This window comes from Belonocnema kinseyi, chromosome 2 (genome assembly GCF_010883055.1).
Source record: "Belonocnema kinseyi isolate 2016_QV_RU_SX_M_011 chromosome 2, B_treatae_v1, whole genome shotgun sequence".
NCBI classification, from domain to species: Eukaryota; Metazoa; Arthropoda; class Insecta; order Hymenoptera; family Cynipidae; genus Belonocnema; species Belonocnema kinseyi.
Genome location: NC_046658.1, coordinates 156,038,397 through 156,053,707, shown reverse-complemented (window position 1 = coordinate 156,053,707; position 15,311 = coordinate 156,038,397). Strand labels below are relative to the sequence as shown.

At 33.0% G+C, this 15,311-nt stretch overlaps 1 protein-coding gene across 2 annotated transcripts in view; it reads right to left on the bottom strand.

Moving 5' to 3' along the window:
* Positions 1-1,038: 1,038 nt before the first annotated feature.
* The window catches only part of LOC117167440 (angiotensin-converting enzyme-like), a 24,894-nt gene continuing 10,621 nt past the window's right edge, over positions 1,039-15,311 (bottom strand). The window contains exons 6-13 of one of the 2 annotated variants that reach the window (XM_033352374.1): positions 12,406-12,709; positions 9,303-9,455; positions 9,042-9,166; positions 8,638-8,813; positions 5,808-5,968; positions 1,968-2,090; positions 1,708-1,892; positions 1,039-1,625 (exon numbers count right to left, since the gene is read on the bottom strand). In XM_033352374.1, the coding sequence (XP_033208265.1) occupies positions 1,507-1,625; positions 1,708-1,892; positions 1,968-2,090; positions 5,808-5,968; positions 8,638-8,813; positions 9,042-9,166; positions 9,303-9,455; positions 12,406-12,709 (1,346 nt within the window). In that variant the 3' untranslated portion in view covers positions 1,039-1,506. The remainder of the gene's footprint in view (positions 1,626-1,707; positions 1,893-1,967; positions 2,091-5,807; positions 5,969-8,637; positions 8,814-9,041; positions 9,167-9,302; positions 9,456-12,405; positions 12,710-15,311) is intronic. The other variant, XM_033352375.1, reaches the window with a different exon arrangement.

The following is a 15,311-nucleotide window of genomic DNA, read 5'->3' as shown; positions in this document are numbered from 1 at the left end:
GTGGCCTTGCAAAGAGTTGGAGGAAGAAAAAAGTTTATTTATGCAAATAACGATTATCGACTGACACATTTAGGTTTTACAGCAGAAGTTTGACTTTTACATGGACATAGGAAACAAGGGACTAGGCATGCCATTGCGGGGGTGATGCAATGAGGGGGGAGGTCCGCCATCTTTTGACGTCCCGCGACAAGCATGGCAGCGCCAACATGTTTATATTTTCATGCACAGTTTGTCGGCAAAAATGCTCGTGCGCATAATCAAATGGCACATCATAAGATGGCGGCTCTCCCCGCTCATAGAATTCTCCCCCCTCCCGTGGATTCAACCACACTTGCGCAAGTTAGGATGCCATGCCTAGTTCCGTGTTTCCTATGTCCTTGGTCCATGGACTTTTAACTTTCTTTGACGGTAATCATGCAATCTGTTTTACCCACAGACCCCTAGAATGTCTAAGTTGTCTACTCGCTGCGCTAGTGCTGCTTTTACACAGCTGATACCAGACTGATACGTATTTCCGACCAAATATGTTTATTTGCATTTCAAGTGTAAACATTAGTTTTTGCATTACTTGTGTATAATGTTCGTGAGCGATTTTTATTGTTTTGCCCCACTGTGATAAATATAAACCTCATAACTAGCCCATTGATAACATTGCAAATTGCTTGCAGGGTTTGACGACAGCATGGTCGGTATTTCTGCAAAATAGTAATTAAAAAAAAACTTTTTTCACTATTCTAATTACTTAGGACCAGAGACATGTTCTTGCATGCCTTCTATTTATCGTGTCAAATTTTTAACACGACATCTCATTCCGTGTGGACGTAAGTTGGGAAAGAAAATTTCCACTGGTATTTTCTTCAAAAAATGTTTTTCCTCAAAATTTCCACCGGAAGAAAGCAGAGACGTGGACTTTATTACCTTCTCTTTCATTTCCCAAACTTTCAGAGCGATACCTCATTTCTTTTAGACGTAATTTGGGAAAGAAAAATTGAAGATCAGGTTTGGTCACGTGACCCTCTCGTCACATGGCCTTAAAACATGGAATAATAGTTTCTTTATAACGTAAGTAAATTTTGTGCATATTTCTAGGATATTTTTTGTTCCACCTAGATCGGGTTCAGCAGACCCGATCATATTTCAAACTTAAATATCTCCGGTTGAAATAGACTTAGCTTCGTTTACTTTTCTTTTAATTGTAGACAACTTTTTGAAAAAAAAAACACTGCTGAAAAAAACTTCTTGATCTTTAGGACCCGGTCTAGAACTTAAAGGTTAATGCTTAATTCACTACGATACTTAAAATTACATCAAATTATAAATAGATGTAGTGTGATGAACTATATAAGTTTTTCCATTTACACATATATTAGTTGTCAGTTTTAAATAGTTTAATTTAAGATATTCCTTTCGTAACGATGTCTCACTCGCCACAACAATTTGTAAGTTTTTGTGAGATTTGTACTAAATCTAAATTATAAGTCTAAATCAACTTCCTAGTACTTCACTTCAAAGTGTAAAGAAACTTGAGATCACAGAAATCAGTGTAATCATCATCCAGGATGAAATAGTGTTCGCTCTGCTCAGATACCAGTGAGCAAAAAGGGCTGAAACAGAAGTAGGAATATCTACGAATATAAATCGTAGAAATAACAAACTTGCCTTTCTATATGTAAATAATTGTTTTGTAAACTACTTTATTATACAAACCCGTATCTTCCTCACTGGTGACCCATCCTATCACTGGTTCCATTTGATTTTGTCTTTTCAACCATTGGTTCAGTGGCTCAAAATATCGCAATATGGCACCAGCGTCTATTCTGTTTGTCCTGCCTCGTGTCATTTGACGTACGATATCTTGCCAGCTTCTTGAAGCACCAGCTGATAATATTTCCCTAGATTTCGAATACATGTATTCAAGTTTAAAGATCTTAATTAAAAATATTAAAATGTAAAATATTATTACATACGAAAGCAAGCGCCCAGCTTCTCGAGATTTGTAAAAGTCGCATTTGTGCAAATCTCCTTTATGCCCTGAGATATCACATAGGGATTCGAATAATTGAAATTCTAAAATAAGCCCGACAAAGTATCTGTAAATGAGGATTGTTACAGATTTTTCATGAAGATAATATTATATAATTGTTCCAGTTAAAAAGATTCCGCCTGCTTAGGGACCTTACTTTTGGGTGTTGGATAAACGACTTTGAAAATGACCGACTTTCTTTAAATTGGTCCAGCACTAGAAAATATGTATATATAATTTTTATTGTTATTAAGATTAAATTATACTTGAGAGTACTGTAGTGGTCTCGTAGGCGATACAATTCTTTAAATTGTTGATAAGAAAAGGTTTCGTCTGAAAGTAATCCCGTATAGCAAAATGTCCGCATGGAGCCCACATGGTGCGGACGCGACGTGCAGATCAATCCGCACGTCGTGAGGGCATGGTTAGAGACACATGTGCCTACAATTGATTCGCATATGCGTCATTCTAAAGCAAATTTCTTTATAGATAATATAAAAGAATGAAAAATATTCATAGCTTAAAATTTCGACTTCTTCATACTCCATAAAAATAAATTGAATAAGTTATATAATCTTTCAAAGAAAACTTTTAAGCATTTAGGCTTCTTACATTGTAATCATTTATGGCACGTTCTGATAAAAAGAACTCCCTCATGTGATGGCTTTTTCTATTTCTTGTATCGATTCTTAAAGTTTTTTTCATATTTCGAAACAAATTTAAATATATTGATCAAACTGATTTCTTTGTACAAGAATTTATTTTAGCGTGATAAATAATGTTGAATTGTTACTTTCCACTTGCAGAATCATAACAAAGAACATACATGAAAGTTGCAGCTTTTTTTTAAATCCGCACGTTACTCCGATACCTTGTGACAATGACGGTCACATGCTATATGGCACTCGCGCTCTCACACCGTGCGGCCTGCGTGCTGCATCACGCATTGTTATCTGGATATCTCATAAGTTCCGAGGAAGCAGACGAAAATGTAGAAAGAGGTAAGCGAAAGAAGAAGCCATGCTTGACAAAAATATATTTTTTGTACAAAATCGAAGTTTTAGACAAAATTGGAGGGATGACTTTATAAAAAGTCTTAAAATCTTCGTTCTTATTATAAAAAGAACTTGGTAACTGATTGCTGTAAACGGCGTGAAAGTGAAATCTTGTGAAAACATAATCCAAAAGAAGAGAGATCGTAAATCTGACGCCTGACGTCAGGTTTCCTGCAGTTTTTGATGATAGTGCAGTTACAAGAATCGCCGACAGATGGATCTTTAAGGAAATTCTCCATAATATTATTGATGATGGAGCTGCCTCGAGAATTGTTTTTCAAACGGCTTCACTTGGCGCTGTTTACCGTAATTAACGACCAAATGCTTATACTAATGAGGAAGAATAAAGTCTTAGAATGTTGGGTCTTCTCTCCGATTTTGTCTAAAGTGTCGGTGTTGACCAAAAAACATATTTTTGTCAAGCGTGGCCTTTTCTATCGATCATCTCTTTCTACATTTTCGTCTGCTTCCTCGGAATTTATGAGATACTGTCAGACGAAAGTTTTTCTTATCAACAATTTAAAAAATTGTATCACCTACGAGACCACTACAGTACACGTAAGTATAATTTAATTTTATCTCTATAAAAATAAAAGTTATACATACATATTTTCCAGTGTCGAACAAATTGGGGGTTTGGACTAACATCAATTTCAGAGCAACTCTGCCATTTTCAAGGTCGTTTATCCCCCTGGCGGACCGAAGGAACCGAAAGGAGCGTCTGCAAAGTACCCTTAAAGACCCCACTGAGTCCCTCTTCGGTTCCTTCTAAAAAAACTCAAGAAAACAGAAATATCAAACAGAAATATCATTTAACTTGTTGAAATTCTCGTTGTACGTTAAAATTTTCATTAGAAACTCACGGAGTAATCGCAATCCTTTTTTTGCAGAGTTAAAAATAAAAAAAAATGTCATTAACTTCTGCTGAAGGTGACTACAAGCGCATCCGTAATCTCTCAAGTACTATGTTGTGCGCGAAGTTTAAAAATAAAATTCTCTTATTTGCATCGCAGCGTTGTTTTCTGAGGTTTCCATTATAAAAAAATTGTTAAAATTGCTGACGGAACACTTATTAACTGCTACAAAAAGAAGATGCACTTGAAGCCGCCTTGGGCCAATGCAAATAACATGTATTTTATGTTTTAAAGTTTTTAACGCTCCAAGAAAAAGTATTGCGATTACTCCGTGAGTTTCTAATGCAAATTTTAACGTGGAATCCAAATTTCAACAATTTAAAAGTTGATCTTGTTGTTTTTTTGAGTTTTTAAAAAAGGAACCGAAGGGGGACTCAGTGTTGTCTTTAAGGGTACTTTGTGGAGGCTCCTTTAGGTTCCATCGGTCCGCCAGGGACAACACACTTAAATTAGATAACAGCCTAATAGGTAGGGGAGGGGGGGGGGGGGCATTTGTTATAGTAGGGACAGGCCCTCCACTCATGTACGTAATTTTTGCAAATTCGCTAAAACTTTCTCCTGAAGATTATCCTTTTAGTTACAAATTTTATTATTAGGTTGAATATTTAATAATTTTCTTAAAAAGACATCCTTTTCGGTTGCAAATTCAACTGTGTTGTTAACAGATGGTCTTTTGGAGTTAAAAATTCATCTTTTTTGTAGAACATTAACCTTTAGTTCAATATTAATATTTTGTTGATAATAAATCAACTGAAATCTTTTTTGGATGAAATATTTTTTTTCTGAAAATTTGTCTTTTTGATGTAAAAGTTCATCTTTTTCAGTTATAAATATTACAACTTTCTTGGAAAGAATGCAAATATTTCGTTAAAAATCAAACTATTTTAAAACTTTTTAGTTGAACCTTCTACTCTTTGTTGAAATTTTAACTATTTCGTACAAAATTCACTTTTTGTTAAAACTGTATATTTTTTGGTCAAAAACAGAACGGAAATCTTTTTTTAAAATTGTCCTTTTTCATAAGAAATTCATCTGTTTTAATACAAATTTCATTTTTCTTTGATAAAGTTAAAAATGCGACTATTTGGTAGAGAATTCACCTATTTTGTTAATTTTTAATCATTTTTGGATAAAAAATTCGTCTCTTTGGATTAAAAATTCCTTTTTTTTTATAGAAACTTATGTTTTCTTAAAAATATATATTTTCTTTAAAATTCAAATGGAATCTTTTTTGGATGGAAATTCAACTATTTAAAATTTTTGTCGTACAAATTCACCCGTTTTAAGAGAAATTTAAGATTTTTTGGATAAAACTGCAACTGTTTGGTTGACAATTCAACAATTTTGTTAAAAAGTTATTCCTTTTGGTTTAAATTTCGTCTTATTGGATTTTTTTTTAAAGTTCATATTTTCATCGTTTTTATTTTTTAGCCTTTTTTGTTTTGTTTTTAAATTAATTTTTTAACTGAAAATGTAATTTAAAAATTTTTTTTATTCATATTTTTTGTCAGGAAATTATCCTTTTTTAGTGAAAAAATAATTTCCTTGGTTTGAAGTTTCATGTTTGTTGGAAAAAAATGCATCAGTTATGCGGAAAATTAATTTTTTGCTGAAGTCAAATTTTACTTTTGGCTTGAAGCTTCAACAACTTAGATAAACTTTTATTTCTTTCTCGAGGTCCTTCAGAGGGCTTATAATCTGTTACTTTTTTTTAAATAAGAAAACTACCTATTTATTTTTTCACTATATTAAATAAGTTTAGAGGCTTCGTGGTTAAAAGCACTTTGCTGTTTTTTAGGATACCTCATTGCTTACTTTGCATAAGGAATATCTGCAGGTACATGATATTTTGATGCTGGATCGAAATCTCTTTCTGTTCTTGGCAATGGGGGTGCAATTCCTTGATACTGCAGTCTTAATTCCCACCATCGTGTGGTCATATCCGCGACACCGTCAGCGAATACTCGCCATCTCCACTAAAATAATTCATTCCGTTTTTATATAATGTTTATTTAAACTTATTCTTCAGGCTATAATTGAAGGCTCGGAAAGCAGAACCGTACGAGCGCTCGAGCAGTAGACAGGAGTGGGGATGACTCGCAGAAAACGCATCGAAAGAGAGAATGGTAACCTTTCTCCCTTTCGTCGCGTTTTCTGCGCGGCATCCCCACTCCTAGCTAGTACTCGAGCGCTCGTCCGTTCTCTCTTTCGCCGCACTTTCTGCGCAGCATCCCCACTCCTGGCTACTGCTCCAGCGCTCGTTTGATTCTCTTTTCAGAGCCTTCAATTATCAAAATTCTCATTTATTTATCGGAGGCTTCACAGTCTTTCCCCTATTCCTCTTTTTCTCATTTTTTTTTTACTGAAATGGTCAAAAAAGAATCTGGAAGATTCTAAGTAAGTATTTTTGATTTCGCAGGGTTTAAGAGAAATTAGGCTCACTTCGAAAATAATTTAAGATTCCAATAAATGTAAAACAACATTTAGATAATTCAAGATTTCGAAATAAAATGTTGAAGCCTTTTAAGGATTTTTAATTTAAGAAGTGGTCAGTGTATAACGAAGATTAAATTATTCAAATTTTAATATTTCTAGCTTAAAATTGCTTAAATTACTTAAAACTAAGTGTTTATTATTGGGAATGGAAAAAATTTAACCTTTAGATTTCGAACTTTTTAATTTCATTGACCATGAAGAATGTTTGGGATCCGAGAACCTGTGGTCGAAAATTCTTTTTTTTTGACTTGAAAATTCAACTATTTTAGTTCAAAGCACAATTATTTGGTTAATAATTAATTTTTGTTTGAGAGTTCAACAATTTAATTTCAAATATTGTTTTATTGTTAAAAAATAATTTTGTTTTTATCTGAAAATTTTACTATTCTATTTTTGGTCGACAATTCATCTTTTTGGCTTGAAAAATCATTTATATTGTTAAATAATTCAGATATTTGGTTAAAAATTAAATTTTCTGTTGAAAATCCAACAATTTGTTAGAAAAATAAATATATTTTTTTAATTAATTTTTTTAACTAAAAACTTAAATATCCTATTTTTTATTTAAAATTAATCTTTTTTTGGTTACAAATGCAACTATATTAGTAACAGGGTTTGGCTATTTGGTTCAAAATTAAATTTTCTGTTGAGAATACAACAAATTTATTGGAATTTTTTTTTTAATAAATTTTTTTTAGTTTGTATTTCAAAAATGTTATTTATAAATATGAAATTATGTAATAGCGCCTTTTCTTAAGGTGAAATAAATTTGAATGCCATAAGTGTTTTTAATAGACTAATAATAATAAAAATATTTATATGAAATGTATTAAAAACACTGAAAGGGTGACCGTTTTAATCGAAGAAAGAAATTCCCGGTTCGCAAACATTTTTTACAATCAATCAAATTAAAAATTTGAACTCTAAAGCTTAACTTTTTTTTTTAATGGCCGTGAAAAATTTTTGCGAACCGGGAACCTGTGGTTGAAAATTCGTCTTTTTGGCTTGAAATGTCAATAGTTTTCTTTAAATTTTTTTATTTTTTGACTGAAAAATCTTTCCGGTTGAGCGATTAACCCTCTTGTTGGAAATTGAACTTTTTTAATTGAATTCGAACGTTTTTGATTAAAATTATAAATATTTTTTAGTTGAAATATCAGCTGTTACATTTTTTGTTAAAAATCCCACATTTGGGTTAAAAATTTATTTGTACCCTTGAAAATTGACCTTTTTGGTAGAAAATTAAGCTTCTCTGTTGAAAATTCATATTTTTGGTTGAAAATCAACTTTCTGATGAAAATTTGTATTTTTTGGTTGAAAACTGAAAATTTTTGTAGGGATTTAATCTTATTAGTTCAAAATTTAACAAGTAAAATTACTTTGTTTTTTTAGGAATACCTATATTTTTTGTTTGAAAACTTAACAGTTAAAAAAAATTCGTCTTTTTGCTTAAACAGTCATATTCTTTGGGTAAAAAGCAACTGTTTGATAAAAAAATCTATCTGGTTGAATTATCAACTTTTATTAAATTTTCCTTTTTGACTCAATAATTTTGTTGACTTTTTTTAGTGACTAGAAAATCCTTCTTTGTTAAAAGTTTAACTATTTTATTTAAAATTCATCACTTTGGTTAAAAGATCAATCTCTTTTCGTGGACATTTCTTTAATTTTTGTGTGTTAAAGTGGAATTATTTGTTTAAGGATTTAACCAGCCGTTGAAATATCGTTTTTTTCAATTCGTCTGTTTTTGATTTGAAATGGAAAAATGTTTACGTTGAAATATCAACTACTACATTTTTAGTTGAGAATTCATCTTCTGGATTTTAAATTCAGCTACTTAGTTGAAAGTTTAGCTGATTCCTTAAAATTTCATTTTTTGTTCAGATGTCCGTCTATCCGTTGTAGGGTAAGTGAGGGGAGGGGGCAGGGGAAATTATTAGAAGTGAGGGATTAGAGAGAGAGGGAAAAGTAGGGAGGAGAATTATTGGAAATGATCAGAAATGAGAATGAGTAGGGGAGGGCAAGTGGGGACCGTTGAATTTAAGTAGTGGGGGTGATGTCTCAGCTGGAAACCGAGAAAGCTTCGAAATTTGAGAATTTTTTGGCCCTCTTATTTATAATTACGAATTGATTATTTAAAATCTCTTACCTGGTCAACCACGTAAGCAAAGGGCAAATATGCTACCTTCTGAAGGGCCATCAGCATTAAAAAATTAATATTACTTTCATAATCGTCTAAAGTATTATTGTAAAGTCCAAGTTTATGCAAATGCTGTGGCGTGAAAATTGTGAGACCCACTGCATCACTGACTGCTTCATGGAAACCTGAAAGCAATTTTTCAGTTGGGCTTTTCTGGATCACGAAACCTACCTTACGGACTTTGAGAACAATTTTCTGTAAAAGTGGTTCGTGTCCGTGCTAAGTTTCTAGAATGTTTTCAATGTCGGTAAGGTAGGTTTGATGATTCTGTAACTCTCCTGTCAATGCAATTTCATTGAGTAAGCTTTATATTAAAGGGACCTGTAAAAATGTAAAATGATTCTCTAACTGACCTGGAATCGCTTCTTTTCGAAACAGGAACGGTTGTTCTTTGTATTGTAAATAATACTGTATATGTGACATTTCATGATGAGTTGAAAGTAAGTCCTCCATTGTTACTTTCGTACATTGTTTTATTCTAAGAAAATTGGATTATTCATGTTAGTTGTGTTTAATTTTTAATAAAAATAATTAAATTGACTTTTCACATTGTCTTAAGACAATATTAATTGATGTATTAAAATTTTGTGAAACATGAACTTTCCTTCTCTTACCTATAATCAAATTTGTTACAAAAATCCCATGCACTGGGTGTGCACTTTGCTTCAGTCTCGAGGGGCTTAAAAAACATGGATGATTTCCAAAATTCTGGAGGCATTGGTTTCATTCCTAGTGATGTAAAAAATTCTTCCGCGATTTGAAACATTCTGTAAACGTTAGGTTTTTTTATATTTCATTTTATTTAATCCAGTGATCTCAGTCTCCTTTCCTTATTTTTTAAACAAAATTTTGATTTATTTTTTAGAAATAATAATAAACAGAAATTCGTGGCATTATAAACAATTTTCAAAAAAGAACATGAATTTTAAACTAAATTGATGAATATTCAACAAATAAAGTTAGCTTTGAACAATGGGGTTAAACTTTTAACCGAGTACACTGGGCTTAACTTTTAGCCAAGCAGTTAAATGTTCAAACAAAAGTTTGTTTTCAACCAAAAAGTTCATTTTCAATAACAAAAAATGTTTCAAGGAATCTCTATTATCGTGAAAGAATAACAGAAATTCTTAACGTCTTTACAGACTACTTGAAGCTATGAATTAGAAAATTTAAAAATTACATTCTTTCTGAAAAAAGATCTTCTCCTTCGCTCGTCTGGGAATCGAGCCACAGAACGAAGTAGATCTTTTTTTATGAAAAATTAAATTAAAAAATGTTTATGTCTGAAAAGACGTTAAAAATTTAGGTTATTCTTTGACGATAATTCAGTTACCTTGAAAAATTTGACTTGTTACACCTGGCAAAATAATGCGTGGATTTCCGAGAAAAGGATTCTTCTTAGGATCTATGTAGTAGCTTAAGGGAAAGGCACTCGACCTGAAATCGGAAGTTCGGTGGTTCGATTCCCAGCAGAGCGAAAGCGAAGATCTTTTTTCAGAAACAAGTTGATTTGATAAAAAAATGTAATAGTTGATATTTCGAAAACATGTTTTAATTTAAAGCAAATGAAAAAACTTGAATTCTTCCGAAAAATAAAAATGTTCAACAAAATAGTCCATTTATGAACCAAAATAGATATTTCAGTCAAAAAAGAAAACAAATTCCAACAATATTGTTGAATTTGCAACCTTTTTTTTCTCCAAAACAGTAACATTTTCAACTCTTAATTAAAAGTGTTGAAAAAAGGTTAATTTTGAACCAAACAGCTTAAATTTGAACCCAAAAAGACAAATTTCCAAGAAAATAATTACATTTCCCATAAAAAATATGTTTTTTAAAAACTAAATTAAAGAATCTTTAGTCAATAAAATAAGAATGAAAAAAAGTTTATTTTCAACCAAATAGTTACATTTTCGGCTAAAAATATGATTTTTTAAAGTAAATTAATTAATCATCCAACAATATAATGAATTTTCGAGAAAGAAGTTTAATTTTGAACCAAGTATTTGAAATTTTAACAAAAAAAGATTCATTCTTAATGGGAAATATCTATACTTCCACTTCCCGTTCTCTTAATCGCCCTGCTTTCCCTCCCCACGCTTCTCCTATTTCCCCTCATTTACCATTTATTCTCACGCTTCATTTTTCCTCACTTTCCCTCTCATAACTTCCCCTCATTCCCCTCAGTGCCACTCCCCTAAGGTCCCCTACTCTATTTTTCGCAATTACCACTAGTTCCAGTCCTGTACAAAAATTGATAAGGATAATTTTAATTAATTATTTTGTTTGTCTATGTTCCAATGTTTGATTTTTTAACATTTTTATTGACGTACTTTTATTAGTAGAATGTGCTAAAGTGTTTAAGAAGGTAAAAGAGAAATGAGGGAATGTACGTGCTGGGAGGGGATGTAGAAGAAATAAAGGGATGGATATGTTGAAAATGAGAGACGGAGAAGTAGAGGAAGTGAAAAGAGGGCAAACGTTGGCAGGAAAGTAGAAGAAATAAGGAGATGGAAGTAGGGAAGTAATAGGAAATGAGGGAAGTGGAAGCAAGAATATCATAAGAAATAAAGAGCGAAGAATTAGAGCGGAAATGAGGAGAACAGAAGTAGGGAATTGATGGTAATAAGAAGCGCGAAAGTAGAAGAAATGAGAAGAGAGTTAGTGATGGAAAGAGAAGTAGAAGAAATGAAGGGAGTGAATCAGGGAGTAACGGAAAATAAGGGGTGGGGCAGCAGGAAAGTGATGGGAAATGAGCGAGAAAGCAGGCAGTAATAGAAAATGAGGTGAGCAGAAGCGTCGAAGTGATGGGAAACGAACAGCGCGGAAGTGGGGTGATGAGGAGAGGGCAAGTGATGAGGGGAAGTTGAAGAAAGGAAGGGAAGTAGGAAAGTAAAGGGAAGTGAGGGGAGGGAAAGAAAGAACATTAGAAATGAAGTACGCGGAAGTAGGGAATTAATAGAAACTGAAGACTGATGAAGCAAGTTATTAATGGGAAATAAGTGCGGAAGTAGGGGAAATAAAAACAGGGTTAGTGATTAGAAGGGAAGTAGAAGAAGTGAAGGAAGGAAAGCAGGAATTAATGGGAAATAAGAAAAGGGGAAGTCGAAAAATTATGGGAAATGAGGAGCGTGAAGGTTGGGTTGATGAGGAGAGGCCAAGTGATGGGAAGGGAAGTAGAAGAAATGAAGGGAAGTAAGCAGGATGTCATTACTTATAAGTTTAGTAAGTTAAATTCTAAAATCATTTTCGAGGAAATAAGGAGAGCGACAGCAAGAAAGTGATGAGAAATGAGAGGTGTACAGGCGGGCAATTAATAGAAAATGAGGAGAGAAAAAGCAGGGATGTAATGGGAAATGAGAAGCGTGGAAGTAGGGGAGATGAGTAGAAAGCAATTGTTGGGAAGAGAAGCTGGAGAAATGGGGGAGGTAAGTAGGGTAGTGATGAAAAATGAGGTGAGGAGTTTCAGGGGAGCATAGGAAATGAGAGGCGGGGAAGTAGAGGAAGTGAAGGAAGGGGGAAGGAGGTCGAGTAGTGGAGCGAAAATTAGGTGAAGCGAAGAGGGGGAAGTAGATGTGGAAGAAGTTTAAAAAGGGAGGCAAAAAGAAGGTTAAAGTTTGGGAGGAGAAGTAGGGGCAGGGAAGTATAGAAGAATTCTTTGACTGCTTTTCAATATTGTATGACATTCCCTTTTAATTCAAGGTTCTTCAAGGTTACCTTAGAGGGGTATAACCTTGAATCATCATGTCCAAAGTTACATCGAGTTTCCTTGCTGCTGGGAATGGCTGCACAATGTTGAAAATACCTTCCCAATTTTGAGCCCACATATTTCCCAAGATATGAGCGGGAAGAGGTCCATCCCTTCTAATTTGATCACCGTATCGTTCAATCAACCTTGATCTCACGTACGTGAACAAATTTTTATAAAGTGGTGTAACTGCCGAAATGACTTCTGCAATATTCTGATGAAAATATTCGTCTTCAAAATCCTCTCTCATTTGATCTCCAGCATCAGCAAACCCTGTATCATTATATGCTATCAAATTTTTAGTCAAATTGTCTACCTGATCGAGGAATCAGCAAAATTGGAAAATGACCGGGAATGTGATTTAGTCACTGGGATTTTGGAAAATAATTTTAATTCTGATTTATAAACAGGAAATTTACAAGTGAAATTCCTATTCCTAAAAGTTCATTGTTTTAAATAACCAATTTAAAAAAATTTAATAATGATACTTTTTGCAAATACAAATTTGCTAAAATTTGAAAGAGAAATAGAAACAGAGAATTTCTGACATGGAATGGGAATTTTAGAAAAGATTTTTTATTCTGATTTAGTAGAAGAGAATTAAAAAATCCTGGTTCCAAATCAGAATTCGTAATAATTTAAAACTTTCCGCTTCCAAAATTAAAGAGAAAGGAATTTATTTCATTCCTAAATTATAATAAGAAATTCGGTAGATTATATTGTGAAAGATATTAATTATGATTTATAAATATAAATTTACAAAAGCAATCCCCGTAAATAATTAGAATTTTGAAACGAGTTGATAAAAAAAGAAGTTAATACTTTATTATAAAGTTTTATAAAAAATTTTCCGCAGCAGGCATTTATGATGAAATAAGTCAAGTTTTTTTGTACTGAATTGGCCAAAAATTATACGAAAATGTCACTTATCAGATTTATTCATTTAATAAAAATGGATAATTGTTTCTTAAAAAATTTAATTAAGAAATGTTTATTTGCATATCTTTACAGCTAAAAACATGATTTTTCTTACGTATTTAAGTGTAAATAATTAATTTTTACACTTTTGTTCAGAAACCTGGAAAACGATCCACTATTGTTATTGTAATAATAAATATATAGAGCGATTTTTGAATTTTTATGCATTTTGAAAAGAAAATTAGTAATGATAATAATTATAGTTGATGTGTATTGAGGTTGCTGAAAAAAGTGTAAAAATTATTTATTAACAATTTTTTACGTTGAAGAAACCAAGTTTTTCCCTTACAATAGCTGCAAAATGTATTTGTTAATTAAGTTTGTTAAAAAAATTATTAATTATTATCTATCAATAGCATAGAGCTATTACTAAAGAATAGGCTCCTAAAATATCTTAAAGACCTTTTTTTTTTAAGAAAAACCTTTTTCTTAAAAAATATCTAAGATGATACAAATTTGTATAAACAATTGTTCTTAACAATTAAAATTGTTGAATATTATATGAACTTCTGAAGATCTACAAATTGGTTATTTACAATTCATTCAGTTGAAAAAATCAAGTTTTGACATCCAAAAATACCTAGACGGTTTTTGTCTATTAAATATTCAAATTCACTCACTTATTTGTTTACAACAAATTCAATTAATTTTTTAACAATTTCTAGACTATTCGACAAAATAGAAAAAGGAAAGGAGAAAGAAAACGGTAGGAAATGAGGGGGAAGTAGGGGAAGTACGGAAAAATTAGGGGAATGGAAGCATGGAACTGGTCGGAAATGAGAGGACGCAGGGGAATTGACGGGAAATGATGGAAGGGGAAGTACGGGAAATTAGAGAAGTGGGAGTAAGGGGTAGTTTAGGCGGAAATTATGGAAAGAAAAGTAGCGAAAATAATTGGAGGCGAAGTAAACTAAATTAGAGAAAGAAGAGGTGTGGATTTACAGGAGGGGAGGTAGGACAAGTTATGGAAATAAGAAATGGGGGAGTAGGAAAGTTAGGGGAGGAAAAATAGGGAGATTGAGTGCAAATGCTAGTGAGAGGAATTATGGGAAATAAGGGTAAGTGAAATAGAGAAAAATTAAGGGAGGGGAACTACAAGAAATTAAGGGTCAGTAAGTTGAGGAAGAGAGGGGAAGTTAGCTGAGGATAAATAAAGGAAGTTAGGGGGGAAAGTAGAGAAACGAAAGGCGAATGCGGGAAGAATATGTACAGGAAGCAAAGGCAAATTAGGTAGAGGAAGTAGGGGAAATGATGGAAGAGGTCATTGGTGAGGTGTAAGGGGAGAATTATGGAAAGGGAATATGAGTCTGGGTGAAGTAGGGCAAGTTAGAGAAATATAAAGAGTGGAGTTTGGAAAGGGAAGTAGAGGAAGTGATGTAAACAAAGGTTGGGGGAGTATGAAATTTATGGGAGGGAAAACAGGGAAATTCATGAAAAATGGTAATGAGAGGAAATGGGGGAATTGAGGTGAGGGCAAATAGAAGGAATTAAAGGGAGGAGGAGTAGAAGAAGTGAGAGGAGGGTAAGTAAAGGAAGTGAGAGAAAGTTCTGGGGGGTAAGTAGAGGAAGTGCGGTTGAGTAGGGGACAGAAAGTGATTCTTGGGGAAGGGAAGTGTTAGGTGGGCAAGTGAGAAGAGGGGTAATTAGAGGAGGTACAAGTTGTGAAAGTGAAGAGTGAAGTATAGAAATGGGAATTGAAGAGTAAAGTATGCGAAGAGGAATTAGGAGAGGAAAGGGAAAATGAGGAGTTGTAGAGGAGGGTAAAGTGTGGTAAGGGGAATTTGGAGAGGAAATGGGAATTTAAAAGTGGTAGAGGAAAGTAAAGTGTGGAACGGAAAAGTAGAAGAGGAAAGGGGAAGTATGAGAGGAAAAGGGAAATGAGAAGTGGTAGGGGAGG